Source organism: Pan troglodytes, chromosome 6 (assembly GCF_028858775.2).
Source record: "Pan troglodytes isolate AG18354 chromosome 6, NHGRI_mPanTro3-v2.0_pri, whole genome shotgun sequence".
NCBI lineage: Eukaryota > Metazoa > Chordata > Mammalia > Primates > Hominidae > Pan > Pan troglodytes.
In genome coordinates, this window is record NC_072404.2 from 81,133,574 (window position 1) to 81,156,148 (window position 22,575).

The 22,575-nt window shown below is 47.8% G+C and overlaps 1 protein-coding gene and 1 pseudogene across 16 annotated transcripts in view; one reads left to right on the forward strand and one right to left on the reverse strand.

The window, feature by feature from the left end:
• LOC751032 (uncharacterized) overlaps positions 1-22,575 on the forward strand; it is a 341,389-nt gene that overhangs the window by 88,810 nt on the left and 230,004 nt on the right. For all 16 annotated transcript variants that reach the window (XR_010158493.1, XR_010158494.1, XR_010158496.1 and 13 more), the window contains exons 13-14: positions 17,512-17,695; positions 20,752-20,840. Coding sequence is in view for 10 of the 16 variants with exons in the window: in XM_063814431.1 (XP_063670501.1) it covers positions 17,512-17,695; positions 20,752-20,840 (273 nt within the window). In the remaining 6 variants the exon portion in view is untranslated. The remainder of the gene's footprint in view (positions 1-17,511; positions 17,696-20,751; positions 20,841-22,575) is intronic.
• LOC129135507 (speedy protein E12-like) lies at positions 795-9,911 on the reverse strand (annotated as a pseudogene).

A 22,575-nucleotide genomic window follows, 5' to 3' on the forward strand; every position in this document is an offset into this window, starting at 1 on the left:
ATTCAGTCACAAACCTAAACAGCAAATAAAAATTTCTATCACCAGAATTATGTTTTTTTCTGGTGGGGAACTACCAATAGCTATAAATAGAAGAGATTATTATGGAAGTATCATAGATAAAAAGAGTGCTCGCTTCAGGAGCACATATAATAATACAGAAAAAAATTTAAAGATAATAAAAGATTTAGGATAAAAAGAATTCTCACTTAAAAATGAAAAGAAAATTATCTTTATGTATATATAACAACTATAACTCTCATCAAAAAACTCTACAGGAACAGCATGTTTTCAAAAGTACAACAATTTCCAAACTATTTGAAATAAACCTATTAATAATTCAATGGCCAACATTTTCCAAACAAACCAATAAAATGCATAGTGTGCATGAAGCTATCTGTTACAGTCTGTGGCACTCATATTTCACAAAGAATTCTGTGCCAATCTGAGCCCCTGCACTGTGCCTTCAAATGCTCCTGGACTGTGGCAAGCAAGTCCGTAAGAAACAGGACCTCCAGGTTCCGTCCCAGGGAGGTTGGCATTCAGCAATATAAAAAGGGAGGTGGTGCCGCAGGAAACGGTGGAACTGGAAACACTCCTGGTTTCTTACTTTTCTCCAAGGACTCCTAGAAGTACCCCACCCCACCCCTGCTCCTTGGAGGACAACGTGATCACTGTATTCAGCTCTGTCAAGAATGGTCCAGGTTCTTCTAGATGATCTGCACAAATGGTTCCTCTCCTCCTTCCTGATGTCTGCCATTAGCACTGGAATAAAGTTCCTGCTGAAAATCCACATCTCCCCTGGGTCCGGTGTTCTGGAAGTGAGAGAGACAATGTCACACCTCAAGGAGGCAGCTCTCTAGACAGGAAGGTTATTCACGTCCCATGTCAAGTCTAGCTAGAGTTCAGAGCAATTGAGAAGTGCAATTTTATCTCCTGCCTTTCATTCTATACCCTGCTTCTGAACCATCGTGTTCAACTGTGAAACTCACACTTTGGTGACCCTGACTCCAAAACTTAATACACCCAAGGTCAGCCCCAGTGCTCTGCTTCATAGCAAGGACTTTGGGTGGGTCTTCCCAGGGAGTAGGGCACCCTCAGAGAATGTGGCTTTGGACTTCATCACAGCTGGGGCCTTTTGTGTCACTTCAGATCTAAACTTGTAACCGTGCTAGATCTGTTTCTAATGTGACAACATCAGGAACCACGAGTCCAGAAGCCTAATCCATAATCCTCCCTCCTCATGACGAAGTCTCATGCTCTGTGCTCAACATGGTTAGCTGCACAAGATGTAAACCAAAGCTTCACTGAACCCTCGACCCAAATCGGTAACTCAAGTGCGTCAATCATAATGAACCTCCCCGAACTCAGTATTTATGATTATTTTTGAGGCAGGGTCTCACTCTGTCACCCGGGCTGGAGTGCAGTGGCAGGATCAGGGCTCCCTGCAGCCCCGACCTCCCAGGCTCCAGCGATCCTCCTGCCTCAGCCTCCTGAGTAGTTGGGAGTAGAGATGCCTCCCACATCGCCTGGCTAATTTTTGTATTTTTGTGGAGAGGGGATCTCGCCACGTTGCCCAGGCTTGAAGCCAGATCAAGCAATTGGGTTCCTTGGATTTCCGAAATAGACCCCAATATTCTGCCTTTACCCCGGAGGATGCAGATGTACCTTCTCTCAGGCCGATGACCTCAGGCCTCCACGGTCCCTGGAGCTCTAGGAAAGGTGGGCGCGATCTCGCGCCCACACCCAGTGCTCTGGGTCATAAGCCTGGATCTGGAAAAACAAATGCGCTTTGAGAAGACGGGGACTCCCCAGGATACCCCTCTCTCCCCTAGTCCAGCCTCCAGCCCACCCGATTCCTCCCCACATCCTCCACGTCCCCAGGCCCCACCCACCTCTTCCAACTCCTCCAGGGAAACCCAAGCCCTGCAGTGCATGTAACAGAAGAAGTGGAACCGATGCTTCCGGAACAAGGCTATCTGAGAGCGGTTCTTCCTGGCCCTCGGGTTCATGTAACGGCATAACTGGAACCAAAGCTCATGGAGCAAGGATATATGAGAGCGGGTCTCCTCGTACAGGAAGCAGATGATGTTTTGTTTGGGGGCCTCGTCGTCCTCCTCCATGTCATTGGCCAGATAGCTGAGGACAGAAATCAGGTTGCTGCTCAGGGGCACCACCAGGAGAGACCTCCGGCTGAGGTCAGCTTCCCAGAGAGGAAGGTAAGGGACCGTCCCTAGCTCAGGACTGGCACCCACCCTGCAGAGAGCCATGCCTTCCTCAGGAGGGCTCTGCTGGACAGAGACCTGATGAAGGGCGTCTCCCACTCCTTCAGGATGGAGACAAAAACCCAACTGGTGACCAAGAGTGGTGGCTTATGCCTGGAATCCCAGCACACTGGGAGGCCGAAGCAGGAGGATCACTTGAGGCCAGGAGTTTGAGACAGGCCTGGGCACCATAGCAAGACCCTCGTCTCTATTAAAAATATAAAAAATACGCCAGACGCGGTGGCTCATGCCTGTAATCCCAGCGCTTTGGAAGGCTGAAGCAGGTGGATTGCTTGAGACCAGGAGTTTGAGACCAGCCTGGTCAACACAGAGGAACCCCATCTATACTAAAAATACAAAAATCAGCCTGGTGCGGTGGCACACCCATTAGTCCTAGCTACTCAAGAGGCTGAAGCATAAGAATTGTGTGAACCCAGGAGGCGGAGGTTGCAGTGAGCCAAGATTGGGCCCCTCCATTCCAGCCTGAGAGACACAGCAACACTCTTGTCTTGATAAATAAATAAATAAATAAATAAATAAATAAGTAAATAACTGTCCAGTTGTGGTGGTACAGCCCTGTAGTCGGAGCTAATCAAGAGGCTGAGGTGGGAGGATCGCTTGAGCCCAGGATATGGAGGCTGCGGTGAGCTATGATCTCACCACTGCACTCCAGCTTAGGGGACAGGGCAAGTCTGTCTCAAAAAAAAAAAAAAAAAGCAATTGAATACACTGATATTTTGCCAGGACCCTGCCTTCTACAGGCATCTAGTCAAATGGGACTGGGAGTAATCAGGGGAGATGACCTAATCCCAGTGACACATTATAATAGGATGTAACTGGTGAGCTACGGGCATGCAGAAGTTGGAAGATGAGGGAAGGCATCACAGAGGCTGTAGGGTGAACCGACTTCAAGGAATGGGTCCTTCCCTTCAGAACCACATGTGTGCGGGACACCCAGACAGAAAACACAAATGCAAAGTCAAGTGGAGGGCATTTGGAAGGAGCAGTGAAGCCAAGCCAGGAAACACCAAGATGGCGAGCCAGTGTGGTTGTAGAGATTGTAGAGAGGGTGGAATTGGCACTGTGGACCCTGGCCTCGATAGAGAAAGACATCAGCTAAGGAAGTTGTTCAGGTGGGCGGTGAGGTTGTCGTGCTTTGGAAAGATGTTCAGGCTGCACTAGGAAGCCCCTTGGCTTGGGGAGAGACTCCAGGAGACCCCAACAGGGAGCATTTGACAGTGGATTCGAGTGATGCAAGGGGGACCTGGACTGTGACCTCTGTCACGGGAACCTGGAGGAGGTTGATGGCTTTTGCGGTTGATGTGGGAAGGAGAGAGAGAGAAGAACCGGAAACGTCTGCTTGCTGGGGGAAGTGTCATGTCCGCTCCTCCGCTCCTTTTCTTCTCCCCTTAGGAGCGGTTCATGGTTCCTTTTGTTTTTTGTTCTTTTTTTTTTTTTTTTTTTTTTTTTTTTGAGACGGAGTCTCATTCTGTCGCCCAGGCTGGAGTGCAGTGGTGCGATCTCGGCTCACTGCAAGCTCCGCCTCCCAGGTTCACGCCATTCTCCTCCCTCAGCCTCCCGAGTAGCTGGGACTACAGGCGCCCGCCACCACACCCGGCTAATTTTTGTATTTTTTTTTTTTTAAGTGGAGACAGGGTTTCACCATGTTAGCCAGGATGGTCTCGCTCTCCTGACCTTGTGATCCGCCCACCTCGGCCTCCCAAACTGTTGAGATTACAGGCGTGAGCCACCGCACCTGGCCTGTTTTACTCTTTTATTTGTACACTGGCATTGGAGTTTGTTTTTTTTGCCTGTTTTTTTTTTTTTTTTTTTTTTTTGAGAAAAAGTCTCACTCTGTTGCCCAGGCTGGAGTGCAGTGGCTCAACCTTAGCTTACTGCAACCTCCACCTCCTGGGTTCAAGGGGTTCTCTTGCCTCAGCCTCCCAAGTAGCTTGGATAACAGGTGCACACCAACATGCCCGACTGATTTTTCTATTTTTAGTAGAGACGGGATTTTGCCATGTTGGCCAGGCTGGTCTCAAACTCCTGACCTCAGGTGATCCGCTTGCCTCGGCCTCCCAAAGTGCTGGGATTACAGGCCTGAGCCACCACGCCCAGCCTGAGTTTCTTTTTAGAGACAACAGTCTAAGATACTACAATCCTGTCTTTTTTGTACACAGAATAAAGAGGACAAATAGGTGAAAGAATAAAAGAAAGGCTGCAATCCCACTTCCCCCGCTGTCCCAGGGCATTGGATATTGATGGATAGGAGGCAGCAAACCACTCACAGAGCCAGGAAGAAATGAATGCGTTGGTATTGCCAGGAGGGGAGGCCGGCCCGGCTGAAATACGCTATGACCATAGCCAGGAGATACTGATGGAGAGAAAGGAACACAGAGAGGGAGAGGTCACATCTTGGGAGAGGAAGATTGTGGAGATAGTGGAATGGGGGTCTGGGGAGGGGTTGCCCATCAGAGAAGGGACCTCAGCATTGGGGTGACTGTGCTCATGTGGAAATTGCGGGGTGGAGGGGTATTCGAAGGTCGGATGCAAATCCGAGAAGCCGGAGGAAGGGTTTTCGGTGATGCTCCCAGGATGGTGGGCTCCGATGGGATCTTGGGAGGGGGTGTGTCTAGGTCGGCTGGTGTCAGGAGGGTCTTTTGTGTGCCAGGCAGAGAACTGTCCCAAGGAGCTGAGAGTAGAGGGCCCAGGAGCTTCAGGACTGCAGCCAGACTGTGGCCCAGGGCTCAGATCCCAAAGGACCCATAGGAGAGGCAGAGGCCACTCATTCACTCTGCAAGAGACCAGCAGAGTCCTGAGGGAGATGCTGACAAATCATAAAAAGACAAAGAATAGCCGGGAGTGGCAGCTCAAGCCTGTGATCCCAGTACTTTTTGAGAGGTGGAGACAGGAGGATCACATGAGCCCAACAGTTGGAGAACAACCTGGGCAACACAGCGAGACCCTGTTTCTACGAAGATTTCAAAAATTCGTTGAGCATGGTAGCATGTGCCTAGTCCCAGCTCCTCAGGAGTCTAAGGAAAGAGGATTGCTTGAGCCCAGGAATTAGAGTGAGCTATGATCATGCCACTGTACTCCATCCTGGGGAGCAGAGCTGGACTCTGTCTCAGAAAAAAAACTGTGTGGGTGCCAAGACTCAAGACCATGGGAGCTGGTCGGACACAGTGCTGATGTCTGTAATCTCAGCACTTTGGGAGGCCAAGGCGGGTGGATCACCTGAGGTCAGGTGTTCGGGACCAATCTGGCCAACAGGGCAAAACCCCGTCTCTACTAAAAACACAAAAATTAGCCAGGCGTGGTGGTTCATGTTTGTAATCCCAGCTGCTTGGAGGCTGAGGCACGAGAATCGCTTGAACCCAGGAGGCATCAGCTGCAGTGAGTCAAGACCGAGACACTGCCCTCCAGCCTGGGCAACAGAGCAAGACTGTGTCTCACAAAACAAAAACAAAAACAAAAACAAAAACAAAAACAAAAACTGTAGGAGCATCTGGTGGGAGGTGGTGGAGGGAGAACTGTGGGTTTGGAAGCTGCGCCCTCCCCCTGGCCGTGCATTAGAACAGGAACACAGTTACATAGAGAACAACCTTACCTTGTCCGACACCCTCAGATCTTTGTCCCAGGCCAGGAATCTTTTAATGACAGGATCCTCTGTGATTAGAGAGCAGATATCAGCGTGAGAAGCAGGACAGGGTTTCCGTGGGAGCAGCAGGGCAGTGAGGAGAAGTGTGCCTCCCGGGGGAAAGTCTCAGGATTGTGGCCGCGGGTGAGGTGGATGGGAGAGGGGAGAATGACTTTCACTGGGCAAGGGAGAGAGGCTCCTGCTCTGAGACTCCCCTGAGAAGAGGCCGAAGGAGGCCCTGGGTGTGAGAATCTACAGGATGTAGAGCTGGGAATCAGCCAGGATCCCCTCCAGCAGACACGGAGGGACCACTGCAGAGTCATAAAGGAATTCCCATCATTTCCGCATGAGGCAGTCACACATGAGGGTGTGACCATGGCCTTGGTATCCCTCACTATGGATGGAAACACTTAGGTTTAGAAAAGTCAGTAAGAAACATTAAGTTTCAGAGGGCACAGCTGAAACCACTTTTTTGATTTTTGATTTTGTTTTTCTTTATTTGATTTTTATTTTTATTTATTTATTAATTTATTTTGAGACAGAGTCTTGCTCTGTGGGCCAGGCTGGAATGCATTGGCCTGATCTTGGCTCACTGCAACCTCTGCCTCCTGGGTTTAAGCAATTCTCCTGTCTCAGCCTCCCGAGTAGCTGGAACTACAGGGATGAGCTACTGTGCCCAGCCTTGGTTTTTCTTTTGACGCAGACTTTTGCTCTGTCACCCAGGCTGGAGTGCAGTGGTGCAGTCATAGCTCACTGCAGCCTCAAAGTCCTGAGTTCAAGCAATCCTCTTGCCTCAGCCTCCCAACGTGCTGGGATCTCAGGCGGGAGCCACAGCGCCTGGCCCAAAACCAAGCTTTCTTATCCCAAGCACCGACCTTTATCAAGTCTACCTAATCCTCTGTTGTCTCCTAAGTGTGATCACTTCAGAGTCCTCCCGCATGGAGAGCTCACCCACTGGGGCATATTTTTCCCATTGGAAAAGTGTGGTTATTGGAAGTTTCCTCTTTAGAAAGAACAGGATTGGAGGTGCTCTCTGGGGTGTCCTCCTACCAAGCAGCCTGTTGAAGGCCTCGTAGTACTCAGGGAGCACGAGCGACACTCGCCGTCGCTTCGCCTTCATCTTGAGGCCACACAGCGTCTCCGCCACCCAGGTCTCCTCAGGCTCAGGGGCGAGCTCCTGCTCTGGCTCATCGTCAGATTCATCCAAACACTCCCTCTTCCTTTTCCAGCCAAGGGACCTACGTGGGGGGCTGGGATCTACCCCAGGGGCTGAGTAAAGAAACCAGGCCACCGTGTAATGCTTCTGCAACTGATCACGTTAGACCCCGACCCCAAACCCCAAACCACTCTCCATCCTCCCCAGCCTCGCAGACTGCTGGCTTCTCCAAGCCACCTTTCTGACTTTCTCCTCTGCTCAACCCCATGTGCCACTCCTTCCCCTCCCCATTCTTCCTCTCTCTGTCCTCAGAACACTGCCTCATATCCTTCCCTGGTCCCTGGCTCTCTGAATCCCTCTTTTTTTTTTGTTTCGAGACAGAATCTTGCTTTGTCACCCAGGCTGGAGTGTAGTGGTGCAATCTCAGCTCACTGCAACATCCATCTCCCGGATTCCAGTTATTCTCCTGCCTCAGCCTCTCAGGTAGCTGGGATTACAGGTGCCTGCCATAATGCCCAGCTCAATTTTGTACTTTTACTAGAGACAGGGTTTCACCATGTTGACCAGGCTGGTCTCAAACTCCTGGCCTCAAGTGATCCGCCTGCCTTGGCTTCCCAAAGTGCTGGGATTACAAGTGTGAGCCACTGCACCCAGCCTGAATTTCTCCATTCTTCCCACACACCCTCCCCAGGTTCTCCTTCCTGACCTCTGATCCTTCTTTTTTTCTTCCTCTTTCTTTTTTTTGAGACAGCATCTCACTCTGTCACCCAGACTGGAGTGCAGTAGCACGATCTCGGCTCACTGCAACCTCTTCCTCCCAGGCTCAAGTGATTCTCCTGTCTCAGCCTCCCAAGTAGCTGGGATTATAGGCACACACCACTACCGCCTGGCTAATTTTTGTACTTTTAGTAGAGATGGGGTTTCACCATGTTGGCCAGGCTGGTCTTGAACTCCTGACCTCAGGTGATCTGCCCGCCTCAGCCTCCCAAAGTGTTGGGGTTACAGGGGTGAGCCACCACGCCTGGCCCCCTTCCTTCGTCTTAGTCAATCCTATGCCACCTCTTCTTCCTCCAGTCCCCTCACCTGATGGTCCCGACACTTCATCATCCACCACCTCCTGGAGGGGGTACCTGAGGTGCTCCGCTGGGGGCTCTGCTCTTCCTGGGGCTGCGGTTGATGGCTCATGATGATCTTTCCCAAAATCTGTCCCATCTCACCGAACCTAGTCTCTGTTCTGTCCTTGGTCTTCTTCTGGACACTGCTGGGATCCAGAAGAGTGTGTTATCAATTCTCGAGGCTGGGAGAAGTCAGGAGTGGAGAACAGCTCTGAGAAGTTACTGTTGTCCAACTGAACTGCCAGGTGCCGACAGAGTCCGGTCCCTCCAATCAGGAAGGTCGGAATCTCTGATGTCATCGTTCATGCCAACCTGGCAACTAGTTTGAACAAAAACACATGTAACTGCCAGGCTGATCTCTTGTCCTGGAGATCCTGGGTGAATGGTATCTCCTGCCACTGTCCCAACCTCAGACCACTGTCCAAAAGCATCTTCAGGGTCTCCGCATCCCTCTGTTCCCTGTCCCAGCAGAGGCTGTGTCCTCTCCGCTCAAAGCTTGAAGCGTATTGGGGTCTCCTCTTCTCTGTACATGCCCGTTTCAGAGTCCGGTCTGGTGGGAGAGGGATCAGGATGGGAAAGAAAAGTAGGGTAAGCAGAAACGATGAAACCTTACAAGAGTGAGATTATCATGTACAAGAGATCCCAGGAACATTGACTTGATGAAAAAGTCACATCAGAGCACTCAATTTGGCAGAGCTTTTCTGCCGAATGTCTACTGACATTCACTGTCTGAGATTCTGTACTGGGGGTACACGCGTCCTCTGCCCTAAGGCATCTTTGAGTCCAAGAGATATTTTGAGGACTGGAAATCATAGGAAACTGCCCATGAGTTCACACATATTTCCAATGGTGTCCCCAATTTCAGGGAGTCCACGGATCACCTAAAGCCAGCCCCTCCAGTTTGGCTAAGAAACTCTATATATCAAGTTTTGTATCATATGTATTGCTCTTAACTCAGAAAATTCCACCATTTTTGGCAGTGGTTTATTTATTTATACCATTGAAGGAAATGGTTTATTTATGAATCTATATTATGGATATTCTATAAGATACTGGGTGTACAAAAAGACTAAGTCGAAAAATCTCAGCTGTGCACAGTGGCTCATGCTTGTAATCCCATCTCTTTGGGTGGCCAAGGGAGGAAGACTGCCTGAGGCCAGCAGTTCAAGACCAGTATAGGCAATATAGCAAGAGCCCATCTCTAAAACAAAACAAAACAAAACAAAACAAAACAAAATTAGCCAGGTGTCATGGTTGGCACCTGTGTTCCAACAACTTGAGAGACTGAGGTGGCAGGAGGATTGCTTGAGCCTAGGAGTTAGGGGCTGCGGTGAGCTGTGATCATGACACCGCACTCCAGTCTGGGCAACACTGCAAGACCTTGTGTCAAAAAAATTCTTTTAATTAAATATAAAAGAGTTTCATGACATTCAGAGACCATCCAAAGAACCTGTGGGTTCCGGCCAGGCACAGTGGCTCACACCTGTAATCCCAGCGCTTTGGGAGGCCATAGCAGGTGGATCGCTTGAGGTCAGGAGTTTAAGAGCAGCCTGGCCAACATGGTGAAACCCCATCTCTTCTAAAAATACAAAAAATGAGTCAGGCATGGTGGTGGGTGCCTGTAATCCCAGCCACTCAGGAGGCGGGGGCAGCAGAATGGCTTAAACTTGGGAGGCGGAGGTTGCAGTGACCCAAGGTTGCACCATTGCACTCCAGCCTGGGCAACAAGAGCAAAACTACATGTCAAAAAAAAAAAAAAAAAAAAAGAGAACCTGTGGATGAGTTCCCACATGGCTTCCTAACGGGCTGCGGCTCTCCTAGGAGTCTCTCGCTCATGGGAAAGGCACAAACTGAATGCGGAAGGAAATCCCATTGCTGTGGAAGTCCCATTGTTAGGAAGCTCTGCTTTTCTGGAGTTCAAATTTGCATTCATGACGCTTGAAACCGTCAGAGCTGGGTGTGTCCTCCTACAACAAATCACTTTACTCTCTCTCTCTCCTAGTTAACAGGCTTTCAAATATTAGAACATCCATGTTCTGACCTCATTAAAATTGCTCTTTTGTGGAATGAAAAGCTCTGATTTAACCCGTCTTTAAGCCTGGTATGCATATTCCTCTCTGTTCCGGCCACCTTGTCTAGACACACTACACTGAGGCAGTGCCCATCTTAGATGATGTTGATACATTGTCAAAAAATGGGCAAACCAGGTGCGGTGGCTCACACTTGTAATCCCAGCACTTTTGGAAGCCGATGCCGACAGATAACCAGAGGTGAGGAGGTTGAGATCAGCCTGGCCAACATGGTGAAACCTGTCTGTTTTTCTGTAAAAATACAGAAACAATGAGCTGGGCGTGGGAGTGCACTTCTGTAATCCCAGCTACTTGTGGGGCTGAGGCAGGAGAATCACTTGAACCGGGAAGGTGGAGGTTCCAGTGAGCCGAGATCACGACACTACACTCCAGCCTGGGCGACAGAGTGAGACTCCGACTCAAAAAAAAAAAAAAGTGCCAGACAGCCCAGGTTTGGTCTGATATGTTCAGAAAAAAGCAAAACAGTCACCTCTCACCTTTTCTTTTCCTGCAATGATGCCGTTTAATACAACAATGGCTGTAGGTATGCTGCAGAAATATCATTCAAGTGAAACAGAAGGGCTTTCCTGGCTGGACACAGCGGTCACTCCTGCAATCCCAACACTTTGGTTGGCTAAGGTGGGAGGATTTCTTGCGGCCAGGAGTTCGAGGCTGCAGTGAGCTGTGATCCACCACTGCATTCCAGGCTGGGCATCAGAGTGAGGCCTCTCTCTAAAAAAAACCCTTCACTCCCCAAAAAAAGGGATTCTCAAATACCAGCCTTTCAGCATGAGGATCACATGGAGGAACATTAAGACACAGATGCTGGGACCCAGCCCTATTGATTGTAATTTAAAAACTGAGGTGAGGCCTGATTTAGCTCCGTCATTGGAATCCATTCAGATTTGAAATTCTCTGAGTTGGACAGTGCAAGAGAGATCCTAAAGAAAGCAAAGTCACTGTGGACTGAAATGAGCTGACAAGGTTTTCTGAGCGTGGTGAAATATGATCTGGGCCTCGCTTGGGAGGGCTGTGGCCAGGCCTTGAGTCCGTGGCTCGGTGGGGCCTTCTGAAACAGCCTCCAAGCTGCGCCCCCCCCCCTTCATTTGCTAGTGGATGACCCCCTCCAGCAGCTTTGGTGCTGATGGGAATAAGTCGACCTGCAGCGGAAGTTCAGCCCAAGTCTCAGCCCAGCAGCTTCTCCACACCTGTCCGGGGTCTGGTCATGCTGCCGTCTCTGCGGTTCTCTGCGGAGTCGTGGTTTCTGTACCTTGAAGAGAACTTTCCCTTTGGGACCCAGAAACCCAGTGAATCCTCAGGAAAAAAGGGAATGAAATTACTGAAGACAACTCTGTGGCGGGGAGATGGAAAAGAGGCTCTCTCTTTTTTTTTTTCCTAATATTTTGAGACAGAGTTTCGCTTTTGTCACCCAGGCTGCAGTGCAGTGGCTCCATCTCGGCTCACTGCAACCTCTGCCTCCCAGGTTCAAGTGATTCTCCTGCCTCAGCCTCCCGAGTAGCTGAGATTACAGGCACCCACCACCACTCCCGCCTAATTTTTGTATTTTTTTAGTAGGGACAGGGTTTCGTCATGTTTGCCAGGCTGGTCTTGAACACCTGACTTCAAATGATCCGCCCGCCTCTGCCTCTCAAAGTGCTAGGAATACAGGCATAAGACACTGCACCCGGCCTGTTTTTGTTTTTTAGAGACAAGGTCTCTGTTGCCTTGGCTGGGGTGCAGTGGTACAATCAGCTCTCTGTTGCCTCCTGGGCTCAAGCAATCCTCTTCTCTCAGCCTCCCAAGTAGCTGAGACTACAGGTGCATGCCTGTAGTAGATATAGCATCTTGCTCTGTTGCCCAGACTGGTCTTGAACTCTTGGTCACAAGCGATCCTCTTGCCTTGGCCTCTCAAAGTGCTGGAATTACACGCGTGAGCCATTGAGCCCAACCAGATAAGATGATCTTTAAGGGCCCTTCCCATGGTACCATATCCAAGTCAGCGAGACTGTGGCTATAGCAAGTTTAACATAACCAGATACGCTAGTATTCTGGGCTGCATGGTGTGCCCCCCACCCCTAATTCGTGTATTGAAGCCATGACCCTCCAGACCTTAGAGGTGACCTTATTGGAACCAGAGTCTTTACAGAGGTGATCAAGTTAAAATGAGGTCACTAGAGGCCAGGCACGGTGGCTCACACCTGTAATCCCAGCACTTTGGGAGGCCGAGGCAGGCAGATAATGAGCCCAAGAGACCGAGACCATGATGTCCAACATGGTGAAACCCTGTCTCTACTAAAAATACAAAAATTAGCCAGGCGTGGTGGTGTGGGCCTGTAGTCCCGGCTACTCAGGAGGCTGAGGCAAGAGAATCACTTGAACCCGGAAGGCAGAGATTGCAGTCAGCCAAGATCATGCCACTACACTCCAGCCTGGGTGACAGAGTGAGACTCTATCTCAAAAAAATAAAAATTAAAAAACTAAAAACCTACAGCACGGCCTTTTACATAATGCAATGGTTTGGTAAGCACATGCACCCCAGGGAGGTAGTGGCAGATTCAGTCAACCTTCCCAGCAGCGTGGAGACGCAGTCAGGCATAGCAGGTGTTGATGTGGTTTGAACCCACAGCTTGGCTCAAATCCACACTCCCCTACTTAGTACCGAGTGAAGCCACTTACCCTCTAAGTGCCTTACTTTTCTTTTCTTTTCTTTTCTTTTTTCTTTTTTCGAGATAGAGTCTCGCTCTGTCACCCAGGCTGGAGTGCAGTGGCATGATCTTGGCTCACTGCAAACTTCGCCTTCCAGGTTCAAGCAATTCTCCTGCCTCAGCCTCCCAAGTAGCTGGGATTACAGGTGCCCACCACCATGCCGGGCTAATTTTTGTATTTTTGATAGAGATGGGGTTTCACCATAGTGCCCAGGCTGGTGTCGAACTCCTGACCTCAAGTGATCTGTCTGCCTCGGCCTCCCAAAGTACTAGGATTAGAGGCATGAGCCACCACACCTGGCCACTTTTCTTATCTATATTTGTTATGTGGATGACTTGTGTTAACGCAAATAAGATGCTGCTCGTCATCTTTAAAGAAAATAGGTGGCAACCTGTTATAGCAAGTCCTGTTTTTATTTGTACTTATGAGGCTTTAATTAAACGCTAAGAATTAAAATGCACATAATATTAGACTTTACCTCACAAACTGGCTTCAATTATTCGATGAGACTTATATGTATTACTTAAATGAGGTTAAATTTAACCTTTAAAAAATGATTTATTGTGGCTGGGCACAGTGGCTCACACCTGTAATCCCAGCACTTTGGGAGGCCAAGGCAGACGGATCACTTGAGGCCAGGAGTTGAAGACCAGCCTGACCAACACGGCAAAACCCCATCTCCGCTAAAAATACAAAAATTAGCCAGGCATGGTGGTGCACACCTGTAATCCTAGCTACTCAGGAGCCTGAGACACAAGAATCGCTTGAACCCGGGAGGCAGAGGTTGCAAGGAGGTGAGATCACACCACTGCACTCCAGCCTGGGCAGTAGAGTGAGGCTCTGCCTTAAAACAAAGAAAAATGATTTTGGGGGATGATGGGGTGTCACTATGTTGACCAGGCTTGTCTCAAACTCCTTGCCTCAAGCAATCCACCCACCTCAGCCTCCCAAGTAGCTGGAATTACAGGCACATGCCACCACGCCTGGCTAGTGTGTGTGTGTGTGTGTGTGTGTGTGTGTGTGTGTGTGTGTGTAGAAACAAGGTCTTACTGTGTTGTTTAAGCTGCTCTCAAACTCCTGGGCTCAAGTGATCCTCCCACCTCGGCCTCCCAAAGCATTGGAATTACAGGTGTGAGCCACCTCACTGAGCCCTCCACCTTTCAGCTGAACGCAGAAAAGTACAATCTTTTAACCCAAAGCGTTCCTCACACTTAGGGTCAGGAAGAGCCCTTCATGCCCTGGAGGCAACTACTAACCCTCTGCTAAACACTCTGACTCTGGGTGTGAGAAACACACCTACTGTGCCCCACATATTTTTCCAAATACAACTTAATTTAGCCTTCACGACAACCCTGGAGTGAAGGATCATTAACTTTATTTCATAGATGTGGAAACTGAGACTCAGAGGCAGGAAATGACCTCCTTCTGGAGGCTGCAAATTCTTTGATGCTCCTTTGATCAACAGGTGGGAGCTGGCCAGAGGTGGTGGCTCACACCTATAATCCCAGCACTTTGGGAGGCCAAGGTGGGAGGATTGACTGAGGCCAGGAGTTTGAAACTAGCCTGGGCAACATAGCAAGACCTCATCTCTACAAAAAATACACAAATTAGCAGGGTGTGGTGGTGCACACCTGTAGTCGCAGCCACTCGGGAGGCTGAAGTGGTAGCATTGCTTGAGCCCAGGAGGTTGAGGCTGGAGTGAGCCATGATCAAGCCACTGCTCTCCAGCCGAGGAGATGGAGATAGACCCTGTCTCAAACAACAACAAAAAAATAGGTGAGGGTCAGCCAGGCATGGTGGCTCACGCCTGTAATCCTAGAACTTTGGGAGGCCAAGGTGGGAGGATTGCTTGAGACCAGGACTTCAAGACCAGCCTGGGCAGCCTAGCAAGATCCCATATATCCAGGCCTCAAATAATCCGCCCACCTTGACCTTTCACTTAGCATAACATCCCCAAGTTCAATCATAGTGTTACAAGTGACAGGATCTCCTTATTTTTAAGGCTGAATTAAATACTCCATTGTATGTATATATCACATTTTCTTTATCCATTCATGTGCGGATGGACATTTTTTTCTTGCTCCTTTAAAATAAGTTCACTATCTATTAGCCTGGGCAACGTGGCAAGACCCCATGTCCACAAACAATAAAAACGATTAGCTGGGTGTGGTGGTCTGTGCCCCGTAGTCCCAGCTACTCAGGAGGCTGAGGCAGGGGAGCACTTGAACCTGGAAGGTGGAGGCCACAGTGAGCCATGATCACACCACTGCACTCCAGCCTGGGTGGCAGTGGTGTCTTCAAGAAAGAAATAATAAAATAAAATAATTTCATCATTTATCTCACCTAAATATGTATTCTTGAATACTATTGTTTTGCCTGGTCTTTTTTTTTTTTTTTTTTTTTTTTGAGACGGAGTCTTGCTCTGTTGCCCAGGCCGGAGTGCAGTGGTGCGTTCTCGGCTCACTGCAAGCTCCGTCTCCTGGGTTCACGCCATTCTCCTGCCTCAGCCTCCCGAGTAGCTGGGACTACAGGTGCCCGCCACCACGTCCGGCTAATTTTTTGTATTTTTAGTAGAGACAGGGTTTCACCGTGTTAGCCAGGATGGTCTCAATCTCCTGACCTCGTGATCCGCCTGCCTCAGCCTTCCAAAGTGCTGGGATTACAGGCATGAACCACCGCGCCCGGCCCCCGTTCTCCTTACTGGGTATGTTAAAATTATTTCTTTCAAAGGGAAAGGCTGGTCAAAGTGCAACGGTCTTTACAACTAATTGATCACAACCAGTTACAGATTTTTTTGTTCCTTCTCCACTCCAACTGCTTCACTTGACTAGCATAAGGGAAAAAAAAAAAAGAGGAAAGAAAGAAAATGCTAAACTATTTAATCTGGGCTAGTAAATAGCCAGAAAGAACTTTATAAAAGTGAAATATACAAAATGACACTAGTATGTTTAACTAAAGGTCTAGTTATGACACTTAAATTTGCACATGTTATAGATAATATCAATATAAAAACTGATAGCATGGGTCCATTTTTAATAAATATATAAATATTTTAAACTTTCTAGATCTAAAGCTTAAGGACTATGGAGTGGATCTCATTGAAGTTTCAGGCAATGGATGTGGGGTAGAAGAAGAAAAGTTCGAAGGCTTAAGTAAGTTAACTTTTTCTAATCCTATTATAAAATAATTGGGCCACATGTCTTAGAATTTTGAGTAACACTGTCTTGGGAAACACAAAAACAGTTTTTTTAAAGCCAGTTACTAGATATCATGTATATTTATTGTTATAGCACTTGAAATATCTTAGTCCTTACTTTATACTCTCTTTCAGCTCTGAAACATCACACATCTAAGATTCAAGAGTTTGCCGACGTACCTCAGGTTGAAACTTTTGGCTTTCGGGGGGAAGCTCTGAGCTCACTTTGTGCACTGAGGTGATAAAATATTTTTATCCATTCACTTGACCCCTTAGAAAAACCTCTCTGGAAATTAATTGGAATCATTATTATTTACAATTTTCTGTCTCAATATCTCAGCTTCTAGCTTCTGAATTCTGTTTTGTCTCACTGCCAATCTAAGTCCTAGTACTTCTGAAATGTGAGCAATAAATGAATGAAATGAAGCAAATAGTATTGTTAAAAAAATTGGTTACCCTTATTAGAACAGTAACTTCTCAATTTGAACATAACATATAGGTAATAAATGATAGTTACCATTGGTTTTCATTATCAATTTTTAGGGAAACATTTCACCAAAGCACTACTTAATTACAGCACAGATACTAAATTTTTATAAATAACTACATGCGCACAGACACACGCACACACACATATATATATATACATACATATATATATATATTTTTTTTTTTAGAGTCACACACTGTCACCCAGGCTGGAGTGCAGTGGCACAGTCTCAGCTCACTGCAATCTCTGCCTCCCAGGTTCAAGTGATTCTTGTGCCTCAGCCTCCTGAAGAGCTTGGACTACAGCGTGCACCACCACTCTTGGCTAATTTTTGTATTTTTAATAGAGATAGGGTTTTGCCATGTTGCCCAGGCTGGTCTGGAACTCCAGGCCTCAAGTGATCTGCCCTCCTTGGCCTCCCAAAGTGCTGGAATTACAGGCACGAGCCACCGCACCCTGCCCTACATATACATTTTAATTATAATATCTTTTGGATTCTTTAAAAAAAAATTTTAAAAATTTAAAAAAATTCTTTAAAAAAATTCTTTTAAAAATTTTTGTTTGAAGAGTAATAACAAAACAAATCTCTGAGAATCAATAAATCTTGAGATCATTTATGGTTTTGCAATTCAACCTGAAAAACGAAGTCAAAGTTTTTATCAAAACAAAGCATGTTTAGTGCTCTCTGTCTCACTGTCTTTTAGATGCCAAACCTTAGATTTTATGATGACTCCTCAACTGTTAGATCTCAGTTATCTCAGAGGGATCATCAGCTTTTTAAGAAAGTTTTGAGAGAAAAGCAAGTGAAGAAAAGAGTAGTCAGTGCCCAACATCACGGATCTCTCACTGAACACACCATGCCTGGTATTCTCTCACAGCGATGTCACCATTTCTACCTGCCACGTATCGGCGAAGGTTGGGACTCGACTGGTGTTTGATCACGATGGGAAAATCATCCAGAAAACCCCCTACCCCCACCCCAGAGGGACCACAGTCAGCGTGAAGCAGTTATTTTCTACGCTACCTGTGCGCCATAAGGAATTTCAAAGGAATATTAAGAAGGTACAGTAAATTAATCTCGGTTTTCAAGAGTATTGGTTAATGCACATGAGCAAAAGATTTTACTAAAGATGTTTATTCTTCAGTTGATTCTCTTCCCCTAATTTATTGTGAAATGCTTTATTTGCATTTCTCATTAAAGACTTAACTTCAGGGTGATTTACTTTTTTCTTTTTATCACATAGTGTTTATTAGGACTGGGAAACATAGTGAGACTCTGTCTCTATGAAAAATTAAAAAAAAAATTGACTGGGCATGGTGGCATGCACCTGTAGTTCCAGCTACTTGGGAGGCTGAAGTGGGAGGATCACTTGAGCCCAGGAACCTGAGACTGCAGTGAGCTATGATTGCGTCACTACACTTCAGACTGTGAGACAGAGTAAGACCCTGTCTGGAAAAATATATATACATAGATATACATTTTCTTTATTTTTTATTTTTATCTTTTTTTGAGATGGAGTCTCACTTTGGCGCCCTGGTTGCAGTGCAGTGGCGCGATCTCAGTTCACTGCAACCTCCACCTGCCAAGTTCAAGCGATTCTCCTGCTTCAGCCTTCTGAGTAGCTACCATTACAGGCACGCGCCACCACGCCCAGCTAATTTTTGTATTTTCAGTGGAGACGGGGTTCCACCATGTTGTCCAGGCTGGCCAGGCTGGTCTCGAATTCCTGCCCTCAGGTGATCCGCCCACCTCGGCCTCTCAAAGTGCTGGGATTACAGGCGTGAGCCACCATGCCTGACCTTATGTACTTATATTTTTATGAGAATATTTCTCTTGGTTTTCTGATAAATGAGTTACTGGAACCCTTATGAATTTGAATGCAAATGAAACAGCTAAATGTTATATAATTGTTGTGTTTAAAAAGCAGATTATAAAACTGTCTGTATTATATGATCACAGTTTTATGAAAACAAAACAACAGGCCTAAATGTGTATAGTATAAAGACTGGAAGAGTCAGCACTTCCATGTTCTCAGCGGTTATCCTTGGATGTGAGATCTCATGCACTTTTTGCTCTCTTCTTTGTGCCTTTCCATTTTGCATGCATATTTCTTATAATCTAAAAAGTTACTTAAACATATGCAGCTAAAAACTTTTTTTACTTGTAAAGCATTCGGTGCTAATTTTAACTTTTTTTGTTTAGACGGAGTCTTCTCACTCTGTCGCCCAGGCTGGAGTGCAGTGGTGTGATCTTGGCTCACTGCAACCTCCGCCTCCTGGGTTCAAGTGATTCTCCTACCTCAGCCTCCCAAGTAGCTGGGATTATAGGTGTGTGTCACCACACCCAGCTAATTTTTGTATTTTTAGTAGAGATGGGGTTTCACCATGTTGGCCAGGCTGGTCTTGCACCCCTGATCTCAAGTGATCTGCCCACCTCAGCCTCCCAAAGTGCTGGGATTTCAGGCGTGAGCCACCACGCCCGGCTTTTTTTTTAAAGCTTTTTTGTAAGTCAGCCAGCAAGAACACAGGAGGAAGTACTCAAATCTCCCTTACACAGCTGGGGGCTATGTCAGGTTTTATAAGCGTAGGGTAATGAGGTGTGATTTGATTGGATCTTGCAATAAAGTAATGCTGGGAGGTGTGATCTGACTGGATCCTGCCATGGGGTGACACCAAAACTCAATGTGATTGGATCCTGGCTCCTGCCTTGGGGTGTCTGGTTCTTAAATCGGTCCGAGCTCTTCAGGCTGAGCTCTTAGGTTCCACTCCACGGTGGCACGCTTGGTTAACCTGGGCATGCACAGGGTACATGACCTTCAACCTGCGGGTCGATGGCAATTGAAAAACAACTGACAACTTCATTACATAAAAGTTGAACTGATTCGGGTGCGGTGACTCACGCCTGTAATCCCAGCACTTTGGGAGGCCAAGGCAGGTGGATCACCTGAGGTCGAGGAGTTCAAGACCAGCCTGGCCAAAATGGTGAAACCCCGTCTCTACTAAAAATATAAATATTAGCCAGGCGTGGTGGTGCACCCTTGTAATCCCAGCTACCCCAGAGGCTGAGGCAGCAGAATGCTTGAACCTAGGACGTGGAGGTTGCAGTGAGCTGAGATCGTGCCATTGCACTCCAGCCTGGGTGACAAGAGTGAAACTCCATCAAAAAAAAAAAAAAAGTTGAACTAGATTTGGTCTGATGCAGTTACAGATTAACAAACCACGTCCGACCCTCCTGCCAACACCTTCCACTCCTCATTCTTGAGGGATTAGGGATGGAGGTCATGCTTCTGTATCGACTTCATGCTGACCAGGGGCACTTAGTCCCCTAAAGTGAGAGGAATGAAACTCTTGGGCTTCTGAGTTCAGATGAGTTCTGGGGTCACCCGGAGTAGCTTGAAAGGCTGGTATTGTTGTAATACAAGCTGAAGGTGGAAGTGTTGGATCCTGGAGGACAAACAGCTCACCATCCATTTAAATAAATAGGACCAAAAAGTAACAGAACAGTGGCCACGAGGGGCCCCAACAGAGGAAGAAACCAGGTGAGGTGTGGTATAGTGGACTCGACTGCCTTCTAAATCTCAGTGGTTGTCCGGGTGCGGTGGCTCACGCCTGTAATTCCAGCAAAAGAAGAGCCGAGGCAGGGTGATCACGAGGTCAGGAGTTCAAGACCAGCCGGGCAAACATGGTGAAACCCCGTCTCTACTGAAAATACAAAAATTAGCCAGGTGTGGTGGCGTGTGCTGTAGTCCCAGCTACTAGGGAGGCTGAGGCAGGAGAATTGCTTGAACCTGGGAGGCGGAGGTTGCAGTGAGCCGAGATTGTGCCACTGCACTCCAGCCTAGGTAACAGAGCGGGACTCCATCTCAGTCAATCAATCAATCTCAGTGGTTGAACTACCCTTGATATGGTTCAGCTCTGTATCCCCAACCAAATCTCATGTCAAATTGCAATTCCCAGTGTTGAGGGAGGGACCTGGTGGGAGGTGATTGGCTCATGGCGGCTGCCGTCCCCCTTGCTGTTCTCGTGATAGTGAGTGAGCGCTCATGGGATCTGGTTGTTTAGAAGCGTGCAGCCCTCCCACTTCACTCTCTCTGTCTCTCCTGCTCCACCATGGCCAGAAACGTGCCTGCTTCCCCTTCGCCTTCTGCCGTGATTGTCAGTTTCTTGAGGCCTCCCCAGCCATGCTTCCTGTACAGCCTGCAGAACTGTGAGTCAATTAAACCTCTTTTCTTCATAAATTCCCCAGTTTCCAGTAGTTCTTTATAGCAGTGTGAAAACAGACTAATGGACCCTTCTGGTTGAAGGAATGTAGCCATTCTGCTTGTTTAACTATTTCCTTTCTGTTCATCTCTATTTCCCGGGAGGTGTTTATCCAAGTGCAATAGGAGATATTGGTGACTGCAGAGTCCCCTCAGTGTTCTGCTAGTAAATAGTTGAAGGTTGATCAGTGATCTCCAGCATTTTCAGTCTGGCATGGAAAAGCCCCCATGTAACTGGTAAAGGTATCAGTAAGCACCAGGAGGTATCTAAATCCACCAGGAGCCATAGGCATCATGTTGATGTCCATTTACCAGTCTTCCCTGGCAAGATTCTCTGAATTGTACTGCCTTGGCCAAAAGAGGTATGGGAGGGGCTGGGCACAGTGGCTCACGCCTGTAATCCCAGCATTTTGGGAGACCAATTCGGGTAGATCATTAGAGGTCAGGGGTTCAAGACCATCCTGGCCAACATGGTGACATTCCATCTCTACTGAAAATACAAAAAGTTAGCTGGGTTTGGTGTTGGGTGCCTGTAATCCCAGCTACTCGGGAGGCTGAGGCAGGATAATCACTTGAACCTGGGAGGAGGAGGTGGCAGTGAGCTGAGATCTCGCCATTGCACTCCAGCCTGGGCAACAAGAGTGAAACTTCATCTCAAAAAATAAAAAAAGAAGTCTGGGTGTGGTGGCTCGTGCCTGTAATCCCAAGACTTTGGGAGGCCAGGATGGGTGGATCATGAGGTCAGGAGTTCAAGACCAGCCTGGCCTAGATGGTGAAACCCTGTCTCGAGTAAAAATACAAATATTAGCTGGGCATGGTGGCACACACCTGTAATCTCAGCTACTCAGAAGTCTGAGACAGAAGAATTGCCAAAACCCGGGAGGGAGAGGTTGCAGTGAGCCGAGATCGCGCCACTGCACTCTAGCCTGGGTGACAGAGCAAGACTCCGTCTCAAAAGAAAGAAAGAGAAAGGAAATTCCCCAGGGAAGTACCTCAGCTTATTTCATGAAGAGGTACTGAAGGAAGCAGAGGCACGTGGAGGACTTCCCCACCTCGTGCAGCTATTTGGGCCATGGCGTCTGAAATGTATTATTTCAGAGTCACCCCTTTGATGACCTTGGCAGTGGACTGCAGTCATCTGTTTAGGCCTTTCCATGGCCCGTGTCAGTGCCGGTATTTCTGTCTGTTGCACATTTGATTTCCTTGCTGTTGGCATTTAGAAGGCCCCCTGTTTCCCAGATCACACCACGGGCATGGACTGCAGAGATTGCGTCTTGTGAGTCTGTAGAAACAGTCAAGGCCTTGTCCTCTCTTAGGTCCAGAGCTCAGGTTAATGCAGATTTTCCCAGCTGTCTGTGCTGAAGTCCCTGTGGGGAGGCTCCCGGCTGGTTTCCTGTAGGTAGACAGCTACACATCCTGCCCTTCATTGGCTTCTTTTCATGAAGCTCCTGCTGTCTACAAAACATGTCTCCCTTTTCTTCTTGAACCACATCTCTGTTATTGAAACTCTAGAAGTCAGCCAGGCACAGTGGCTATGCCTGTAATCCCAGCGCTTTGGGAGGCCAAGGTGGGCGGATCACCTGAGGTCAGGAGTTCAAGACCAGCCTGGCCAACATGGCGAAACCCTGTCTCTAATACAAATACTAAAATTAGCCAAGCATGGTGGCCACTGCACTCCAGCCT